The sequence below is a fragment of the Eptesicus fuscus genome, chromosome 1 (assembly GCF_027574615.1).
Source record: "Eptesicus fuscus isolate TK198812 chromosome 1, DD_ASM_mEF_20220401, whole genome shotgun sequence".
NCBI classification, from domain to species: Eukaryota; Metazoa; Chordata; class Mammalia; order Chiroptera; family Vespertilionidae; genus Eptesicus; species Eptesicus fuscus.
This window is the reverse complement of record NC_072473.1, coordinates 38,182,595-38,201,664: the sequence shown is the minus strand read 5'-3', so window position 1 is coordinate 38,201,664 and position 19,070 is coordinate 38,182,595. Positions and strand designations below refer to the sequence as shown.

The following is a 19,070-nucleotide window of genomic DNA, read 5'->3' as shown; positions in this document are numbered from 1 at the left end:
AGATATATTGGACTACCATATTTTCCGGCATATAAGACGACTTTTTAACCCAGGAAAATCTTATATGCCCAGTAGTCTTTATGTGCCGGAAAATATGGTACATTCAAAACTGGATTTAGAATCTTAAATCCATCCTTTCCAGAGTACTAAGTTGAGAGAACTATTTATAAAAGTAGGTGACAATAAAAGTGACTATTTTAACTTACAAAAGAAAGTAGTACTTGAATGTAGATTAAAAATTATGCTGTAAAAAAAAAAAATTATGCTGTAAAGATCAGTTCACTGATCAGGCCACAGAAACTGAAACTTAAGTGCTATTGTCAGTGATACATGGCAGAAAACTGCTTCCAAAAACAGAATTGTAGGACTCAACGTTAGTGGAGCTATTAAATAATTGCTTAACTTTTTCTACTTGAAGCCTAATGAAAAAACACTGGCAGCCTTACTTAAATCTAACAGTTTACATAAATATGAAAAATACTGCAGCTGTCTTTGTTTTCCAAGATAAAACTTGAGAAGATCTAGAATGTTCTAGTTCAGTATATTGGGCTCAAAACCAACTATGCATCTGAAATGCATCTAGATTATTTCCTTACAGAGTATCACTGTCATCATCATCTTCATGTTTTCTCTTCAATGGGTTTGATTCATTGGCTGTGTTCTGTGATGAAACCATGTTGGCGGTAATAAGAATATTTTTTGGTCCAATCATTGAAGGATTAATTAGAACATTTTGAACTGCAGTTGTTGCAGGAACTGTAAACAGAGAAGAAAACATCCCCAAACTATGAATTAATTACCCAGGATCAGAAACAAATGGTAAAAAATATTCAACAGAGTTCAGTGTAATTCTAATAATTTCAATAGCATGAAGTGCAACTACATAGAAGAAACTCAGGTAATTATAATTATACTGCATTAAAAGTTGAATTAAATTTTATTTATTTTAAATATATTTGTATTGATTTCAGAGAGGAAGGGAGATAGAAACATTAATGATGAGAATCATCGATTGGCTGCCTCCTGCACGCCCCTACTGGGGATTGAGCCCACAACCTGGGCATGTGCGATGCTCAACCACTGAGCCATACCGGCCAGGCTGAATTAAATGTTAAATTAGTATATAGTATAAGGTTAAAGGTTTTCTGTTAGCTTTTTTGAACTTTTAACTACCTAAAACTTTACTTAGTACTTAGTCATGGGAAGCAGTGCACTGGATTCATCATGGTACACACTATATAAGTTCAAGGTAAGGAATCTTGCTCCCCTCATAGGCCAATATTTTATATACATAGTTTACTGTGTGTGGTTAAGTTTAAGATGTGAATCTAAGCATGTGCATTAATAAACTATACTATATATGTCTCCTTCCATGAAGTGAGTAAAGGTACACTTTTCTTTTGATGTATACTCAGTTGTATCCTTTTCTTGAGCTTGAACCCCAAGTGCTTTCTCCTGAAGCTGCCTTAGGTTTGTGGGCCCTAACTTATTTTAGTTCACAGTGTTTTTTGAGAATCTGATGGTCACACTGAATACTCTCCCTAACCCCCAAATGTTATATATACTTAAAATTTCATATATTGTAATTTTAGTGGGCTCATAGACCCCCTCTGAAGATTTGCAGCATTACTGCCACCTTCTTATGATATTTAAACAATTTAACTCTTGCTATAGGAACACAAACTGTTCTATAGTCACAAATTATTCAGAAATTTTAAATTCAGAAAAAAATATTTTAAAAGAACCACTCACACCACCACCCCCCTTCTCCACCCATGATGTTACCTGGTTTGACAGGTGTGAACTGAGAAGGTGGAATCTGCACTGTAAATATTTGGCTTGTCACTGATACTGGAGGTACAATTTTATTTGTATCAGACACTGTTTGTGGGGTTGCTGTAGTTGTAATTAACAGACTATGTTAATTAGATGACTTATAAAGGTTCATATTCTGCCCTCCTTAGCTTACCAGTAACTACCTTCAAAGCATAGGGAAGTAATAAAAGGTGAGAAAAAAAATCATTAGAAATAAGAGTAAAGTAACTTCAAAAGTGTTTACAAACTCAATATTTTAGATGCTAAAACTTCAGGATAGTGCAGTGGTAAAGAATGTAGGTTCTGGAACCTACCTGCTTGTGTTTGAATCCAGGCTTTTATCACCTACTTAGTATGCTTGGGCAAGTTATTTAATCTTTTTGTACCTCTCTTTTTTCATCCATCAAATGGGGACAACAGTACCTATTTAATAGGATTCTGTGAGAATTAAAATAATCCACGTAAAGCTCTTCAAACAGCGACTGGCATAGAATTTTAGTGACAGGAAATCATAAAATTGAGTGTTTAAATAAGCTAGCAGAATAATGACCCACGTTTTCTATTAATTACCCTATATGGCACTTTTAATTTTTGTCATTTGCTGAAAACTAGAAGTCTATTATGCCCATGAAGTTAAATCAACACACATCTAACAAAAGCCTATCAAATATACCCTTTGGGGTTCTCAGGTAGGCAAAAAATATTTATTTTTTATATTCAGATTTTTTTTTAAATAGAGATCTTGGAGATAACCATGTCCAACACCTCTCATTTTAATTCAACCCTTTAATCCAAGGTAAAATTTAAATACCACCTCATTTTATAAATTTTTTTATTTGTTCAGACGTCATTGCCTGCCTCTGGAATTCCCTTAATATGTTATAGGAGCTTTAATATTAGTGTCTTATATTGTTCCCTCAATTACAACCCTCTGCTAACCTTTTTCATTCTTATGAGCACATGGCTTTTGTGCCTTGCTCCTAACAGGCACTCAACAAATATTTGCTTAATGAATGAATTTCCCAAGACTCAAAGACTCAGTGTGTAAACTAATGTCATAGCTCTCTCAAAAAATGCATTTTTGGAAACATGTATGTTCCTAGTTTTTCCCTTGGGGATGCAAGGTTTTCCATATATCCCTTTCCTCTGGAACCAACCTGCCCAGGGATAGTTATTTGAAAAACTACAACTATCATTGGAAAAAAATCTACAACTGTCATGATCTCCAGGGACAAAGCAGAAAGCCTTAATGGGGGAAGAAAGCCCCAAAGTACATAGAAATCTGGGTTCTAGTGCTTTCTCTTACAAACCCAGGAAGTGAGAATTTTATATCTTTATACCTAGGCAAGTTTTCTTATGTATTAAAGAGTGGTTCAAAGAATTTGATGAAGTTTAATGAAGCAGTCATAAGTTTTATTTGGTCAAGAAAACTCACAGTAGGTAGGTGTTTTCTTGGCCATTACTATAAGGAATTGTTAACATTTAAGTAAGTATGGAGTTTAGGCTTTAAAATTCAACAGAGTAGTTGCTTAGGTCTTACGCATTATAAAACTCATTGGAAAAAATTTTAAAGTTAAAAAAATTGCACCTTTTATTTTAAAATATGGTTTTAGTGATTTCAGAGAGGAACAAAGCGGAGGTGATAGAAACATTGATGAGAGAAAAACATCAATCAACTGCCTCCTGCATGCCCCTATTAGGGATCCAGCCTGCAGGATGTGCACTGACCACATGAACCCAAAGCCCCTTGGTTCCTGGGTCAACACTCAACCTCTGAGCCAAACTGGCCAGGCAAAACTACAGTACTGATTGTAGCAAAAAGGCCAAGAAGTGATCTAACTAGGATTAAAAATCACAACTGATAACTAACATTGGTTAACTTACGAAAAACACGTGTAACTGATTACCACAGCTTAGACTTAAAAAAAAAAGGGGGGGGGGCAGCCCTGGCCAGTTTGGCTCAGTGGATAGAGTGTCGGCCTGTGGAATGAAGGGTCCCGGGTTCGATTCTGGTCAAGGGCACATGTCCAGGTTGCGGGTTTGATCCCTGGTGGGGGATGTGCAGGAGACAGCTGAACGACGATTCTCTCATCATTGATGCTTCTATCTCTTTCTCCCTCTCTCTCTCCCTTCCTCTCTGAAATCAATATAAAAAAAGCGTATTCACTTAAATATGAATCTACAGACGAACAGTATAGGACCAAAACCTTAAACAAATTTATATGCAAATTTCTGTTCACAGAGGTCACATTAAGTTAGAAGTGTACAAGTAATACTATACAAGGCTGGTTTGAAAATGCTGAAATGTAACTTCATATCCTAAGCATATGAAGAGATTATCTACACACCTCAAAAATCAAATGGTGCTTATACCAGAGCTACATGACATCTACAGGACTCAAGTTATAAGCAATAAGAGCCAAAAAACAATACTGATCAAAGAGAAGGGAATTTTTTTTCTGAAAATACTTTGTGAAAGAAATCCAGCAAGAATTTAAGACAACAGAAATCAGGAAATCTAAATCTATTATTTATATACTAGAGGCCCGATACACAAAGATTCGTGCAAGAATGGGTCTTCCTTTCCCTGGCTGGCGGCACCGCCTTTGCTCAGGCCCGGAGCCGCCTTTCCGCCTTCCCACGCTGCCCAGAGGCCCGGAGCGGCTGGGGTAGTGCGGAACGCCTGTGTCCCGCCTCCGTCTGCTTGGTGCCTGCATATGCAAATTAACCCACCTTCTTTGTTGGGTTCATTTGCATACTCCTGATTGGCTGGTGGGCATTGCAAAGGTGTGGTCAATTTGCATCTTTCTCTTTTATTAGTGTAGATTAGAGGCCCTGTGCACAACATTCATGCACTGGGGTGAGGGGATCCCCTCAGCCTGGCCTGTGCCCTCTTGCAGTCCAGGACCCCTCGGGGGAGGTCCACCAAGGGGTCCTTAGCGCTGCTGCTGAGGTGGGAGAGGCTCCCACCACCGGCGCTGTGCTCGCCAGCCATGAGTCCGGCTCCTGCGTTGAGTGTCTGCCCCCTGGTGTTCAGTGTGCACCATAGCGACCAGTCGTTCCACTGTTCTGTTGATTTGCATATTAGCCTTTTATTATTAGGATTTCTTTATTATCTAATCAGTGACATTACGAAGATGCCAATGGTTTCTTTTTTTTATTGTTTAAAGTTTTACATATGTCTCCTTTTTCCCTGACTGACCTCCCCACCCACCCCAGCCACTACTAAATATCTTTCTCAGCTTGAGAACATTATACTAAGTGAAATAAGTCAATAATAAAAAGCTAAGAACTATATGATTTTACTCATATGTGTGATATAAAACAAACTTGTGAACACAAACAACAGCGTGGTGGTTGCCAAAGGAAAGTAGGTGGGTGGAGAAGGGAGTTTTAATATATGGTGACAAGAGAAGATTTGACTTTAGGTGGTGAGCACATGGCACATTATACAGATCCTGTAACATTGAAACCCACACCTAAAGCCTATATATTCATGTTGACCAATGTCACCCCAATAAATTTAATAAAATAAATACCATTCTCCACTAAAAGGAACCAGAGCTCTTTGGAGAAATGGCTGATTCTAGGACTGGGGTAGAAATATAACATGAGCTTGGAACATCTTGTGCCAGAAAGCAAGAAATGCTCAAAGAATGATGGATGGGCACAGATAAAGGCACTGATGAAGGGGTCAGTATACAGGGGTGGGGAACCTTAATTCTGCCAACGGCCATTTGGATATTTATAATATTCACGGGCTATACAAAATTATCAATTTAAAAATCAGCCTGTTGCCTTAACCGGTTTGGCTCAGTGGATAGAGCATCAGCCCTCAGACTAAAGGGTCCTAGGTTCATTTCTGGTCAAGTGCATGTAACTCACCATCCTGCAGGAGGCAACCAATCGATGTGTCTCTCTCACATCCATGTTTTTCTCTCTCTCTGTCCCCTTCCACTCTTTCTAAAAATCAATGGAAAAATATCCTTGGGTGAGTATTAACAAACAAACAAACAAATCAGCCTGCTATATTTGGCCAAACATTTAATTAACTCACCCCTAATGCCTTGGCAGGGCCAGACCAAATGATTTCTCAGGCCTTATATGGCCCATGGGCCAGACATTCCCCACCCCCTGGTATAGGACAATCAATGCTTCTTCTGAAGCGGTTAGTATTAAAACCGAATTTTTCCCCTTTGATATCCTTAAACTTTTTGTACATTTTTAAACTTTCTTTTGACTTCATTCTGTTGTCAATTTATTCAGAAATTTCTTTAATTTCTGATAATAAATTGGCTACTGCCATGAGTGTATTTGGCAACTTCATTTGTATAGGAGGCAGAAAGGACACAGCTTAAATTATTGGTATTATAGTTTATACCAACCACAAGGTTGGGTAATGTCCAAATTTATACTCATTTGGGATCAGATATTCTTTGTGGCTTTCTCATTTTGAAATCTGATAACAATATATGTCTATAGCTTTACTAGAGGATGAGTAAATGTAATGATGGCAACACACATATGGGAATTTCTGACTCACCTTTTGATTTGGATTATAGTTCAAAATCAAGTGCTGAGGCACTTCTTTACCATCCAGAAAAGGCATTTCCCTTCTCACTTACCTATAGTAGGAGTGGTAGGTCTGCTACTAACAGCACCAACACTTAACCGTGGAAGTAGTCTTCCTTGGTTAGGTCCCTAAGGGTTTAACAAATTAGTTTTAATGTTGTTCACATTTGACACCTAAACTTACCAGGAATGAAATTAGGATTGTTGATGTGAATTATTAATGGATAATCCATGGCAAGAATGTCTTGTTTTTGTTCTACTGGTGTTCTAAATTTAACATTAAAACTAGGGTTTTCATAAATGGATGAGTATGTATGTATGTACATATATAATTATATAGTATTTGGTTTAAGGTAGTCTTATTTGGGGATAATAGCTAACTTCCTTATAATTTTTAATCTTAACTAGTCAACATCTAAACCTCCCAAAATAAACTCTCTTAAAATAGTGGAATTTCAGACCTCAAAAGCAGCCAATGTGAGGAGAACTTTTTCAGTGGTGGGAGAGCCTTAGATCATATTTCAGAAAGCAAGTCCAATTCCTGATGGTGTATTATCAGGCTTCACTAAAAAACTATGGTAAAGTGGAAAGATTGGGAATTATGAGACCTGAATATCAGTCCTAGCTTTGCTACTAACTACATAGATAAATTCAGGATCACTTTCCTGATGTGAAATATGAGTGTTGGGTTAGAATCTAACCGTTAGATGAATACTGAAGCTCCTTTTAGCTCTAAAAATCTTAGATCTTATATATATATACCGTATATATGTATATTTTTAACATAGCAGCTCACTGCAGACATGGTGTTTTCAAAGCAGTAAATTAAAAAATAAATCCTAGTAATTTAAATTATCTTAGCTTTTAATCTACTGTATTATCTACTTGCTTTTTACAAATTCCCCTAATACAACTCAACTTTTTAAAAAGTTTAGACCAAAAATTAAATTTTTACCTTTTTAATTAAGGACTTCAGCCTATAGTTTGGAGATATTAAGCAGTATCTGTCAGGTGGCAGTCTGGGTCCTGCATATGGCTTAATCAGAGGTAAAGGGGTTTGATTTTTCTGCCTTGCGATATCCAGTAAAAACTAAAAAAAAAAAAAAAAAAAAGCCTTATTATAACTACAATGAAAAAATTGTAAGTCAAATTAACTTTAAATAAACGTTTGCTCACATCTCTTGGGGGAGGAGAGGTAAAAGATTGATCAGCACGACACTGGATTGCCAGTCTCACATCATCTGCATCAACATTAGGTTTCTTAGCATGGCTCGAATAAATTTTTGCATCGTCCAGAATTGTAGTTACATATCCTTTAAGAACAAAACATTGTTTTCTTAAACATGAAACTAGCTTAATATTTATGGCCACTTAATAGAAGATTCCATCAATTTCTGAATTAGTTTATGCATTTTGTTTTTAATACCTAATTGTTCTATCTCTATGATCAATTAAAAATATATCTCAGTATAAATAGCATTTCCCCTTATCTTGAGCTCTCTTTACTGATTTAGGCTGAATTCTATGATGTTAACCGTTAAAAGTAATTTAGTTGAAAATGTCCTTACAATAAAACAATCTTTTCAAATTCACAAAGTAGGCAAATTTTTGGTGTTTTATTAACTTACGGAAAGCAAATTCCAACATTTGGTTTATAACTCTTGGTTCGTACTCTGTAATTCCCATATCCTTCAGGATCTGTGCCATCACCTGTGGATTCCAATAAGAAATGCCAGATGCATAACGTAGGTATTAGAAATCAAGACTGGACCCAAGGCAGTGTTTGTACTTATGACACAAGGTCCCCGTGCTCTGGGCTCCAAACTTGTACTCCTCCTTTTCTTCACAAGTGAGTGTCAGGAACACACCAAATGCCGTAGTACCCTCTTTGCTGAAAACTTTTATTTTGGGGGGGAGACTAAGAGAGAAGAAGGCCCGGTTTGGTTTTCCCAGCGGGAGGCAGGGGTGGCTACAGCTGATTGTCATTTTCGGATGTGACGCTGGGGGAGGCTAGCTACCACCAGAACTCTGGACGCGAGAGTCTGGGCTCTCAGAGCAGCCGAGACGAAGAGGTGGCGAGGACCGAGGTCCCGGAGACAAAGCCTGGCTGCTGGCCTGCGCGCTCCGGCGGGGCTCCCGGATGGCGGGAGGGCGCCCCGGGGCGAGAACCCCCATCCCACTCCTTCCGGGCCGCGCAGGTTGGGCTGAAGCCAGCACGCAAGACTGTTCTCAAGCCTGCGCGAGGGCCTGCCTCCCAGGTTCCTGGCTGTGCCGAGCTTTGCGCCCCGCCTCTCATCTTTCGCACTCACCAAGGCGTCTCTCGGAGCGTTCTTGCCAGGCGCCATCTTGCCCGACTCCATGTTCTCCCGCCGCCGTTCGTCATCCGGGGAGAGAAAGCTGCTGGCGAGCTCCGCGCTCAGGCTCCACCCGCGGGGGGTGCGAAAGGCGGGGTTACCGCGACGCCCTGCAGGCCGCCTCCTCCCAGCCGCTCCCTATCCCCAAGGAGGAGGATGGAGAGCCTATAGGCTCGGAAGGTGCGGGTAAAACTTCCTTGAGAACTCCCAGGCCAACACTTGGAAGAGCTGAGAAGCTCCTCTTTCCGGTGTTCTCCGCAAAAGTGCACCAACAGGGCCGCTCTTGTCTTTTCTGGGGCTTCTCCTCACACCTCCCCTGCTGCCACTTTGGCCCCTTCAGTTTCCTTGGAATCCCTGCAGGGGCCCTGCCTCCACTGGCCCGGGTGGTCGAGTTGTCAGGTCAAAAGCAGAACACTGGTTAAATTTGAATAGCAGATCAACAGCTACATTTTTGGCATAAGTATATCCCAAATATTACCCGGGCTATACTTCTACTACAAAATTATGTGTTACTGATGTGACATTCATGTTAGGTCTGATCAAAGAATTGAATCAATACCCCCTCCCCTGGGAGCTGACCTTTAGGCCACTTCACATTGGACATTCCACTTGCTTAGACCACATTCCACTTGCTAAGACCATTATCTCTCCCCTCCGGAGTTTCCCAGAATCCGGACCTGCACAGAGAATTCTCAGCCCAGAAAAAGCCCGCCTAGAGTCCTTTAAAAACCTCTGACTCCCATCTTTGGGTGCTGGCATCATTTTGGGGCTCAGCCCATCTAGTATCCAGGTGACCTAATAAAGTCATAATTCTCCACCCCTTTTGGCCCCTGCATTCCTCCTTCGGCGACCCTAACAATTCACATTTAACAAGGTGTTCTGTGTTATTTGCTAAACCTAGCAATTCTGCTCTAATAGCTTGTTCTCCATACAACAGGCTCTTGGTCAGCTCTGGGCCCTGTCAAGATTGTCCATTTTATACTGATGAGAAGCTAAATCCTTTGACCACCTGCAGGATTCCCCTTTGGAGCCCCATTCAGCCTTGATCCTTGGCCCTGAATACTTTTCTTTCTGTCTCTGCTGAAGCCCACTCAGGGCCCTCGCTTGCCTCTCAGATGCCCTCCCCACCCCACTCTCCACGGAACAGTCTGATTTAAGAAAAATGTGCATGGCTTAACCGTCCCTGGTTTAAAGTGTTCCAAAGAGAACTCTTTCTGACTCCTCCACAATCCACTAATGCCCTAGAGTTCTCCATCCCAGGAAAAGGCACTTTGGTCCAGCAGTCAGTCATACTATGATCTTTCCCTCACAATCCACACTCAATCTAGTAGCAAGTCCTGTCAAGGTGACCTCCCAAAGTCTATCAGTGTCTCCATCCATCGTTACCATGTTTACAGTCTGAGCCAACAGCCTCCTCACCAAGACTACAGAAATTTTTAAAATATATTTTATTAATTTTTTTAACAGAGAGGAAGGGAGAGGGATAGTTAGAAACATCGATGAGAGAGAAACATCAATCAGCTGCCTCCTGCACACCCCCTACTGGGGATGTGCCCACAACCAAGGTACATGCCCTTGACCGGAATTGAACCTGGGACCCTTGAGTCCGCAGGCTGACGCTCTATCCACTGAGCCAAACCAGTTAGGGTGAGACTACAGAAATTTGTCCCCCAAATTGTGCCCCCGCCCCATTCTCCACACAACCAGAGAGATCTCTTAGTCATAAATCAAATAATTCTATTCCTTTTCTTTTTTTAAAAATATATTTTATTGATTTTTTACAGAGAGGAAGGGAGAGAGATAGAGAGTTAGAAACATCGATGATAGAGAAACATCGATCAGCTGCCTCTTGCACAACTCCTACTGGGGATGTGCCCGCAACGCACAACTCCTACTGGGGATGTGCCCGCAACCAAAGTACATGCCCTTGACCGGAATCGAACCCGGGACCTTTCAGTCCGCAGGCCGACGCTCTATCCACTGAGCCAAACCGGTTTCGGCTATTCCTTTTCTTAAAACCCTCCAATGGCTTTCCTCACACAAAAATTCATACTGATTTTTAGGGATTAATGGGCCCTTCAGTTTTGGGCAGGAGTTTACTTCATGGGACTTGTCTGAATTGGTCATCCCCAGGCATCCGTCTTGAACTTTGGGCAGCTTCCCCAAGAACCTTATATTCTTAGCACATTGTTTCCAGTGGGAACATTGATACCTATGCTCTGCAAGCACCTTTCCCAACTCACCGCAGGCAACCTCTATGAACGAGTAATAATTTTCTCCCTTTTGAATAGGTAGTATATATACAGGCTATACAATTTAAAAAATACATATTAAAAGATAAGAAAAATAAAATTTCTCTGGCTTCTTCTAGCCACTCATTTCTCTTTTCATAAAAGGCACCACTGTTTACCAGCTTCTTGTCTATATAAATTACAAATATTATCTTTATATCGTGTTCTCCCACCCAAATGGTACTAAACCATTAGGATGACCAACCTCTAGAGAGTAACCCAGGATACAGCTGTACTAGATGAAAGACCCATAATATATAGTAAATAATTGTAAACAAGTGTGTTATTGCATTAATATAAAAATAGTTATTCATTTAAAATTATATTTCTGTTTTATTTAGTTTTCTGTCACATACATGCTATTATTTTGGACTACTTAACAGTGGCAATTAGTAATATTTAATTTTAGTACTAATTAAATAATATGTGTAAGAAAATATTTTTATATTTCTGTTCTGTCATAGCAATTTATTTTAACTCTCAGATATTTAAATTTTATAGCTCATGTGGTACATTAATATACATAAATGTAAGACTTAAAAAAAGTAGAATATAAATACAATAAGACAAACAGCTATCATCTATTGTACATATTTAATAAGACAATCCCAATGAAATGTTTCTTTTGGCCCTGTGATACAGTAGGATATTTTTACTCTTTCTGTTTTGTTTCCCATAATACTTCTCTGAACTGCCTGCAGCCTCTAGGACATCTATTCAATACCTATAGAAATCCTCACTGCTATTTTAAAATAACTTTATATATAACTCATATGCCATACAATTTGCTAACTTAATTGTGTACGGTTAAGGGATGTCTTTATTCTATTCACAGAGTTGTGCAACCATTATACCATGCTTTTAGAACATTTTCATCCCCCCACAAAGAAACCCTACTTGGATAAAAAATTGACTCACTTATAGTCCCTATGTAATCTGTGCTTCACTAAGATACTACTTCTTATGTAGCTATCAGGTTTATCTGTCTACTGCACACTAATGTATTCTGAGTATTTGGAGGAATTGTTAGAGATTTTCAGATATTTACAACTACCATCCTGATTTACAGTAATAATAATTTTAAAAACTAGTATAATTTATCATCTAGGTTTATCATCGACAGTCATATAGCCCTTGGTTTCTTCTTGATTAGCTAATGGAAAATTTGTACTATAGTAAATAGTTCTTGTTATACCTATATAATTACTACAGGACAGGTAAAACTGTCTGTCACTAGCATAAAAGAAACAAAAAAAGCTAGGTCTAAAACAGACCCAGCTGAGTTCTGGGACATAATTTAATTGCCTGGGTTTTAGAATTTTATTTCATGGCTTTGAGATTTGTTACAAGGACCAATAGTCATTTTGCTTCTAATAATTGCCTGTTAGAATTTGTCTGGTGTATTCTATCCAGTCTTAAATGCTGCTGCATCACCATTATCATATCAGACTAGCATTCCCGTTGCAGGAAAAATCCTGCAATAGGGTTTCCTGCTGCACTCTACCCCGCCCCGCCTCCGCTCCTCCCTTGTCCCCCGGCCCGCCTTCTCCGCCAGCCTGCCCCGCTCTCCTTCCTTCTCCCCCGGCCCCGCCTTCTCCCCTCCCCCGCCCCCCCCGGCTTGCTTGCTTCTCCGCAGCTTTGCTCCCTTCAGCATCTCTTGGCTTCTTTCTACGCTGTCTTTGTATGCAAATTAGCCGCCATCTTTGTTGGGGTAATTAGCATACTCGTCCTGATTGGTTGGTGGGCGTGGCTTGGGTGTAGCAAAGGTGTGGTCAATTTGCATATTTGTCTATTATTAGGTAGGATGTTTCAGTAACTCACCTACAACAAAAGGAGAAGAAAGGATTAACTCTTTTTCAACTATAGACGATGTTTAATTGATACTCTTCTGATCTTGATCAGCAAAATCTTGGTGAAAATCCAGTTATCATGGATTAAAGTTCTGTGGTCTGATGTCATCTGTCCTTGAACAAAGGGAATGAAGGAACCAACAGCAACAACAACAACAGCAATTCTCTGACATCCAGGAACTGTTTTAATACAGTTAGGCCTCAGTATTGTTAGCAGCTTGCCTGGTGCTAGGCGATTTTATTCTCCTACTAGCGTTCCCGTTGCAGGAAAAATCCTGCAATAGGATTTCCTGCTGCACTCTACCCGGCCCCGCCTCCGATCCTCCCTTGTCGCCTGCCCCGCCTTCTCCGACAGCCCGCCTGCTTTTCCCTTCGCCCCAGGACCCGCCTCCACTCCTCCCTTCTCCCCCGCCCCGCCTTCTCCGACAGCCTGCCTGCTTTTCCCTTCGCCTCCGCTCCTCCCTTCTCCTCCCCCCCGGCTTGCTTGCTTCTCTGCAGCTTTGCTCCCTTCTGCAGCTCTTGGCTTCTTTCGAAGCTGTCTTGATATGCAAATTAGCCGCCATCTTTGTTGGGGTGATTTGCATACTCATCCTGATTGGTTGGTGGGCATGGCTTGGGCGTAGCGAAGGTGCGGTCAATTTGCATATTTGTCTATTATTAGATTAGATTGGACATAAACAACCTCAAGGAACACCAATATCAGACAGTCACTCTGGGACCATGATAAAGTGAGACAAAGCAAGGCCAATTCATAACTTCGTTTAAGCACAGACAAAAACAAGGGCACTGTGACCCATAAAATACCAAATATCCCCCTTACTCAAGTACCATAAGTAACTACTACTTCTTTACCAATTACAGCTTTATCTTTGTTGTAAATCAGCCTTTCCTGTAGATGAGACTTATTGTGATACCCAATCATAGAGTTGCCCCTATTTTCTGACAGCACCCAATCTAGAGTAAACATCTTCCTACTTAGATTCTCTAATATTCTATCTTTAAAAAAAATATTTTTATTGATTTCAGAGAGAGGAAGGGAGAAGGTATAGATAGAAACATCAATGATGAGAATCACTGATCGGCTGCCCCCTGCACGACCCCCACTGGGGATCAAGCCTACAACCCGGGCATGTGCCCCCAACCGGAATTGAACCCAGGACCATTCAGTCCGAAGGCCAACGCTCTATCCATTGAGCCAAACTAGCTAGGGCTAATATTCTCTTACTATGACTCCTCATAGTTCCCCATGTTATACATTCTCCCTTGCTGCAAGAAGTAATGCATACAGCTTGTTCAACTACAGGTGCATACCTGGTGCTCTTTAGTTTGGAAGGTATTGGCATTTGCTATCCATATATCCTCTTTGGTGAAGTGTCTCTTCTTCATCCCTTAATTCATTGTTGAATCGGATAATTTTTTTTTTATTGTATAATTTTAAGAGTTCTTTATGTATTCTGGATATAAGTCCTTTAACAGATTTGCAAATATTATCTCTTGGTCTATAGCTCATGTTTGCATTTTTCTTATGTTGTCTATTAAATTTCATTAAAAAATGTTTTTGAGGAAGTCTAATTTATCAATTTTTAAAATAGACAGTTGCTAGTGTCTCAAGGCCATCTTAATAAAATAGACTGTGCATTTGGTTACATACTTTTTTTATTGTCTAAAGTTTTACATATGTATCCTTTTTCTCCGTTTGATCCCCACTGCTCCCCAAGCCATTCCCACCCCGGGCAAGCCCCACCGCCCCAGTGTCTGTGTCCATTGGTTAGCTAATATGCATGCATAAAAGTCCTTTGGTTGGTCTCTAACCCCCACCCCTCCCCTGCCATTTGTCTCTGGATCTATTCTTGTTCATCAAATTATGTTGATCATTATATCCCACATATGAGTGAGTTCATGTGATATTTATCTTTCTCCGACTGGCTTATTTCACTTAGCATAATGCTCTCCAGTTCCATCCATGCTGTTGCAAATGGTAAAAGTTCCGTCTTTTTTATGGCGGCGTAGTATTCCATTGTGTAGATGTACCACAGTTTTTTAATCCACTTATCTGCTGATGGGCACTTAGGTTGTTTCCAAATCTTTGCTATTGTAAATTGTGCTGCTATGAACATAGGGGTGCATATATCCTTTCTGATTGGCGTTTCTGGTTTCTTGGGATATAGTCCTAGAAGTAGGATTACTGGGTCAAATGGCAGTTCCATTTTTAACTTTTTGAGGAAACTCCATACTGTCTTCCATAGTGGCTGCACCAGTCTGCATTCCCACCAGCAGTGCAAGAGGGTTCCTTTTTCTCCGCATCCTCGCCAACACTTGTAGTTTATTGATTTGTTGATGATAGCCATTCTGACAGATGTGAGATGGTATCTGATTGTTGTTTTGATTTGCATCTCTTGGATGATTAGTGACTTTGAGCATGTTTTCATATGTCTCTTGACCTTCTGTATGTCCTCTTTCGAAAAGTGTCTATTTAGGTCCTTTACCCATTTTTTGATTGGATCATTTATCTTCCTTTTGTTAAGTTGTGTGAGTTGTTTGTAAATTTTGGAGATTAAACTCTTATCTGAAATATCATTGGCAAATATGTTCTCCCATGCAGTGGGCTTCCTTGTTGTTTTGTTGATGGTTTCTTTTGCTGTGCAGAAGCTTTTTATTTTGATGTAGTCCCATTTGTTTATTTTTCTCCTTAGTCTCCATTGCCCTAGGAGCTGTGTCTGTAAAGATATTGCTACGACATATGTCTGCTATTTTGCTGCCTATGGAGTCATGTAGGATTTTTATGGTTTCCCATCTTACATATAAGTCCTTTAGCCATTTTGAGTTGTTTTTTTAAAAAATATATTTTATTGATTTTTTACAGAGAGGAAGAGAGGGTATAGAGAGCTAGAAACATCGATGATAGAGAAACATCGATCAGCTGCCTCTTGCACACCCCCCACTGGGGATGTGCCCGCAACCAAGGTACATGCCCCTGACCGGAATCGAACCTGGGACCCTTGAGTCCGCAGGCCGACGCTCCATCCACTGATCCAAACCGGTTTCGGCTTGAGTTTATTTTTGTGCATAGTGTAAGTTGGTATTCTAGTTTCATTTTTTTTAATGTATCTGACCAAATTTCCCAACATCATTTATTGAAGAGACTGTCTTGACTCCATTGTATGCTCTTGCCTCCTTTGTCAAATATTAATTGAGCATAGCTTGGGTCAATTTCTGGGTTCTCTGTTCTGTTCCATTGGCCTATCTGTCTGTTCTTGTGCCAGTACCAAGCAGTTTTGAGAACCGTGGCTTGGTAATATAGCTTGATATATGGTATTGTGATCCCTCCAACTTTGTTCTTCTTTCTCAGGATTGCTGTGGCTATTCGGGGTCTTTTTTTTATTCCAGAAGAATTTTTGAAGAGTTTGTTCTAGATCGTTGAAGTATGCCATTGGTATTAGTTACATACTTAAGGGGTATTTGCCTAATCCATGGTCTTGAAGATTTTCTACAATGTGTTCTTATAAAAGTTTTATAGTTTTAGCTCATATTTAAGTCTATATTTTGTATACTTGTATACGGTGTGAGGAAAGGGTCTAAATTCATCTTGTTGCATGTGGATATCCAATTGTTGAAAAAGATTTTTTCCCCTATTGATTTGCCTTGATATCTTTGTTGAACATCAATTTTCCATAAAGTTAAGGATCTATTTTTGGACTCTCTGTTTTGTTTCATTCACCTATATGTCTATCCTTATGACAGTACCATAATGTATATAAGTCATATACATTACAATCAAAAGAGAAGATGTAAGTGGGTTACATGAAATCAATTAGTGACAGATTAGGGAAGCAGGAAAAAGCAAAGCTGGGTGGGGGTGGGGGAACCTCTGGGAATGTATAAAAAGTGAAATGATAGATACATACTTTTTTTTTTACATATATGTAGTTAACAGGCAACAATTAACATGACAACAGTAACAATGGGGGATTTTGGTCTCTGCTCTGGTGCAGTGCCTGTGCTTTGAGGGTCTGCAAAAGGAAAATTACTTTGTTTTTGCAAAGGCATGTTTATCAGGTATGTTACAATAGAGCCTTAACCAGGCTCAATGGTCTGCAGACTGAAGGGTCCTGGGTTTGATTCTGGTCAAGGACATATACCTTGGTTGCAGGCTCAATTCCCAGTAGGGGGCATGCAGGAGGCAGCTGATTGATGTTTCTCATCGATATTTCTAACTATCCCTCTCCCTTCTTCTCTGTAAAAATCAATAAAATATATTTTATTGATTTTTATTTAATAAATCTTTATTGTTCAGATTATTACAATTGTTCCTTTTTCCCCCCATAGCTCCCCTCCACCCGGTTCCTACCCAACCCTCTGCCCTTACCACCCCTCCCACTGTCCTCATCCATAGGTGTACGATTTTTGTCCAGTCTCTTCCCGCACCCCCCACACCCTTTTCTCCCTGAGAATTGTCAGTCCACTCCCTTTCTATGCCCCTGATTCTATTATATTCACCAGTTTATTCTGTTCATCAGATTTTTTATTCACTTGATTTTTAGATTCACTTGTTGATAGATATGTATTTGTTGTTCATAATTTTTATCTTTACCTTTTTCTTCTTCTTCCTCTTCTTAAAGAATACCTTTCAGCATTTCATATAATACTGGTTTGGCGGTGATGAACTCCTTTAGCTTTTTCTTAACTGTGAAGCTCTTTATCTGACCTTCAATTCTGAATGATAGCTTTTCTGGGTAGAGTACTCTTGGTTGTAGGTTCTTGCTATTTATCACTTTGAATATTTCTTGCCACTCCCATCTGGCCTGCATAGTTTCTGTTGAGAAACCAGCTGACAATCGTATGGGTGCTCCCTTGTAGGTAACTAACTTTTTCTCTTGCTGCTTTTAATATTCTCTCTTTGTCTTTTGCTCTTGACATTTTAATTATGATGTGTCTTGGTGTGGTCCTCCTTTTGTTTGGATTCCTTTTGTTTGGGGTTCTGTGCACTTCCTGGAGTTGTAAGTCTATTTCTTTCACCAGGTGGGGGAAGTTTTCTGTCATTATTTCTTCAAATAGGTTTTCAGCATATTGCTCTCTCTCTTCTCCTGGCACCCCCATAATTCGGATGTTGGTATGCTTGAAGTTGTCCCAGAGGCTTCTTACACTATCTTCATATTTTTGGATTCTTTTTTCTTTTTGATTTTCTAGTTGGGTGGTTTTTGCTTCTTTGTATTTCAAATCTTTGACTTGATTCTTGTGATCCTCTTATCTGCTGTTGGATCTCTGTATATTATTTTTTATTTCAGTCAGTGTATGCTTAATTTCTAGTTGGTCCTTTTTCATTTCCTCAAGGGTCTCACTAAATTTATCGGTGGTTTCTAGAAAATTCTTGAAAAACCTTATAACCGTGGTTTTGAACTCTATATCCAGTCATTTGCTTTCCTCCATTTCTTTCATTTGTGATCTCTTTCTTTGTCTCCGCATTTTGGCTGCTTCCTTGAGTTGATAGAGTGGCTTTGTGTGCTAGGTGTCCTATAGGGCCCAGTGTCTCAGCCTCCCCAATTACCTGAGGTGGACACTCTTGGTGCACCCCTTTGTGGGCTGTGTGCACAGTCTTGTTGTAGTTAAGCCTTGATTGTTGTTAGTATCACTGGGAGGAATTGACCTCCAGGCCAATTGGCTGTGAGGATTAGCTGTGTCTACGCTGTGAGAACTTCTGTGCTGGAGACACCCTTATGAGACAAGACTTGCAGAAGCCTCTGTGCTCAGCTTGGATGGGGCGGAATCTCAGGGTAGAGCAGACAGCATTGGCTTCCCATTAGCCCTGCCTTAAGAAGCCCCTGGGTCTCAGTGTCCTGTGGTAATCGCTGCAAGCACCTCTGAGAGAAAGCTGCCCTTGAGTTTTGCCCGCTGCCAGACAGTCCAGTTTCTCCCCAAATGAGTCTGGGTCCCCAGAGTCTCGCCTGGAACTGGAGTTCAGAGCAGTCAGGAACTTTTGTCTCCCTCCCGCTTGAGAAAGCCCGCCACGTACTCAGTTGCCAGTCCTCTTTGTGTGCGCGTCTCTGTACCTCTGCCTTCTGCAGCTCCTCTGAGTCTCAGTGTGCTTTTCTCTTCCCTTCTGGTTGTAGAATTTCCACTCAGCCAGCCTTCCTGTAGTTCTGGATGATGTCCGTTTTGTCTTTTAGTTGTAGCTGTGAAATTGTTGTGTG

At 40.2% G+C, this 19,070-nt stretch overlaps 1 protein-coding gene across 1 annotated transcript; it reads right to left on the bottom strand.

Moving 5' to 3' along the window:
- Positions 1-232: 232 nt before the first annotated feature.
- Positions 233-8,753, bottom strand: TAF9B (TATA-box binding protein associated factor 9b). The gene is made up of 6 exons (XM_028136026.2): positions 8,697-8,753; positions 8,016-8,097; positions 7,564-7,700; positions 7,343-7,477; positions 6,441-6,516; positions 233-756 (listed from the first exon to the last, which is right to left on the bottom strand). Exons 1-6 carry the CDS (start codon positions 8,745-8,747, stop codon positions 593-595), a joined length of 645 nt encoding a protein of 214 aa, XP_027991827.1. The 5' UTR covers positions 8,748-8,753; the 3' UTR covers positions 233-592.
- Positions 8,754-19,070: the final 10,317 nt, after the last annotated feature.

Excerpts from the sequence above, each read along its gene's own strand:
- TAF9B (XM_028136026.2), bottom strand. The coding sequence starts at position 8,747 with ATGGAGTCGGGCAAGATGGCGCCTGGCAAGAACGCTCCGAGAGACGCC. Across the intron at positions 8,098-8,696 it reads ACGCTCCGAGAGACGCCTTG|GTGATGGCACAGATCCTGAA; the intron begins GTGAGTGCGAAA and ends TGGAATCCACAG. Across the intron at positions 7,478-7,563 it reads CCTCTCCTCCCCCAAGAGAT|TTTTTACTGGATATCGCAAG; the intron begins GTGAGCAAACGT and ends TTTTTTTTTTAG.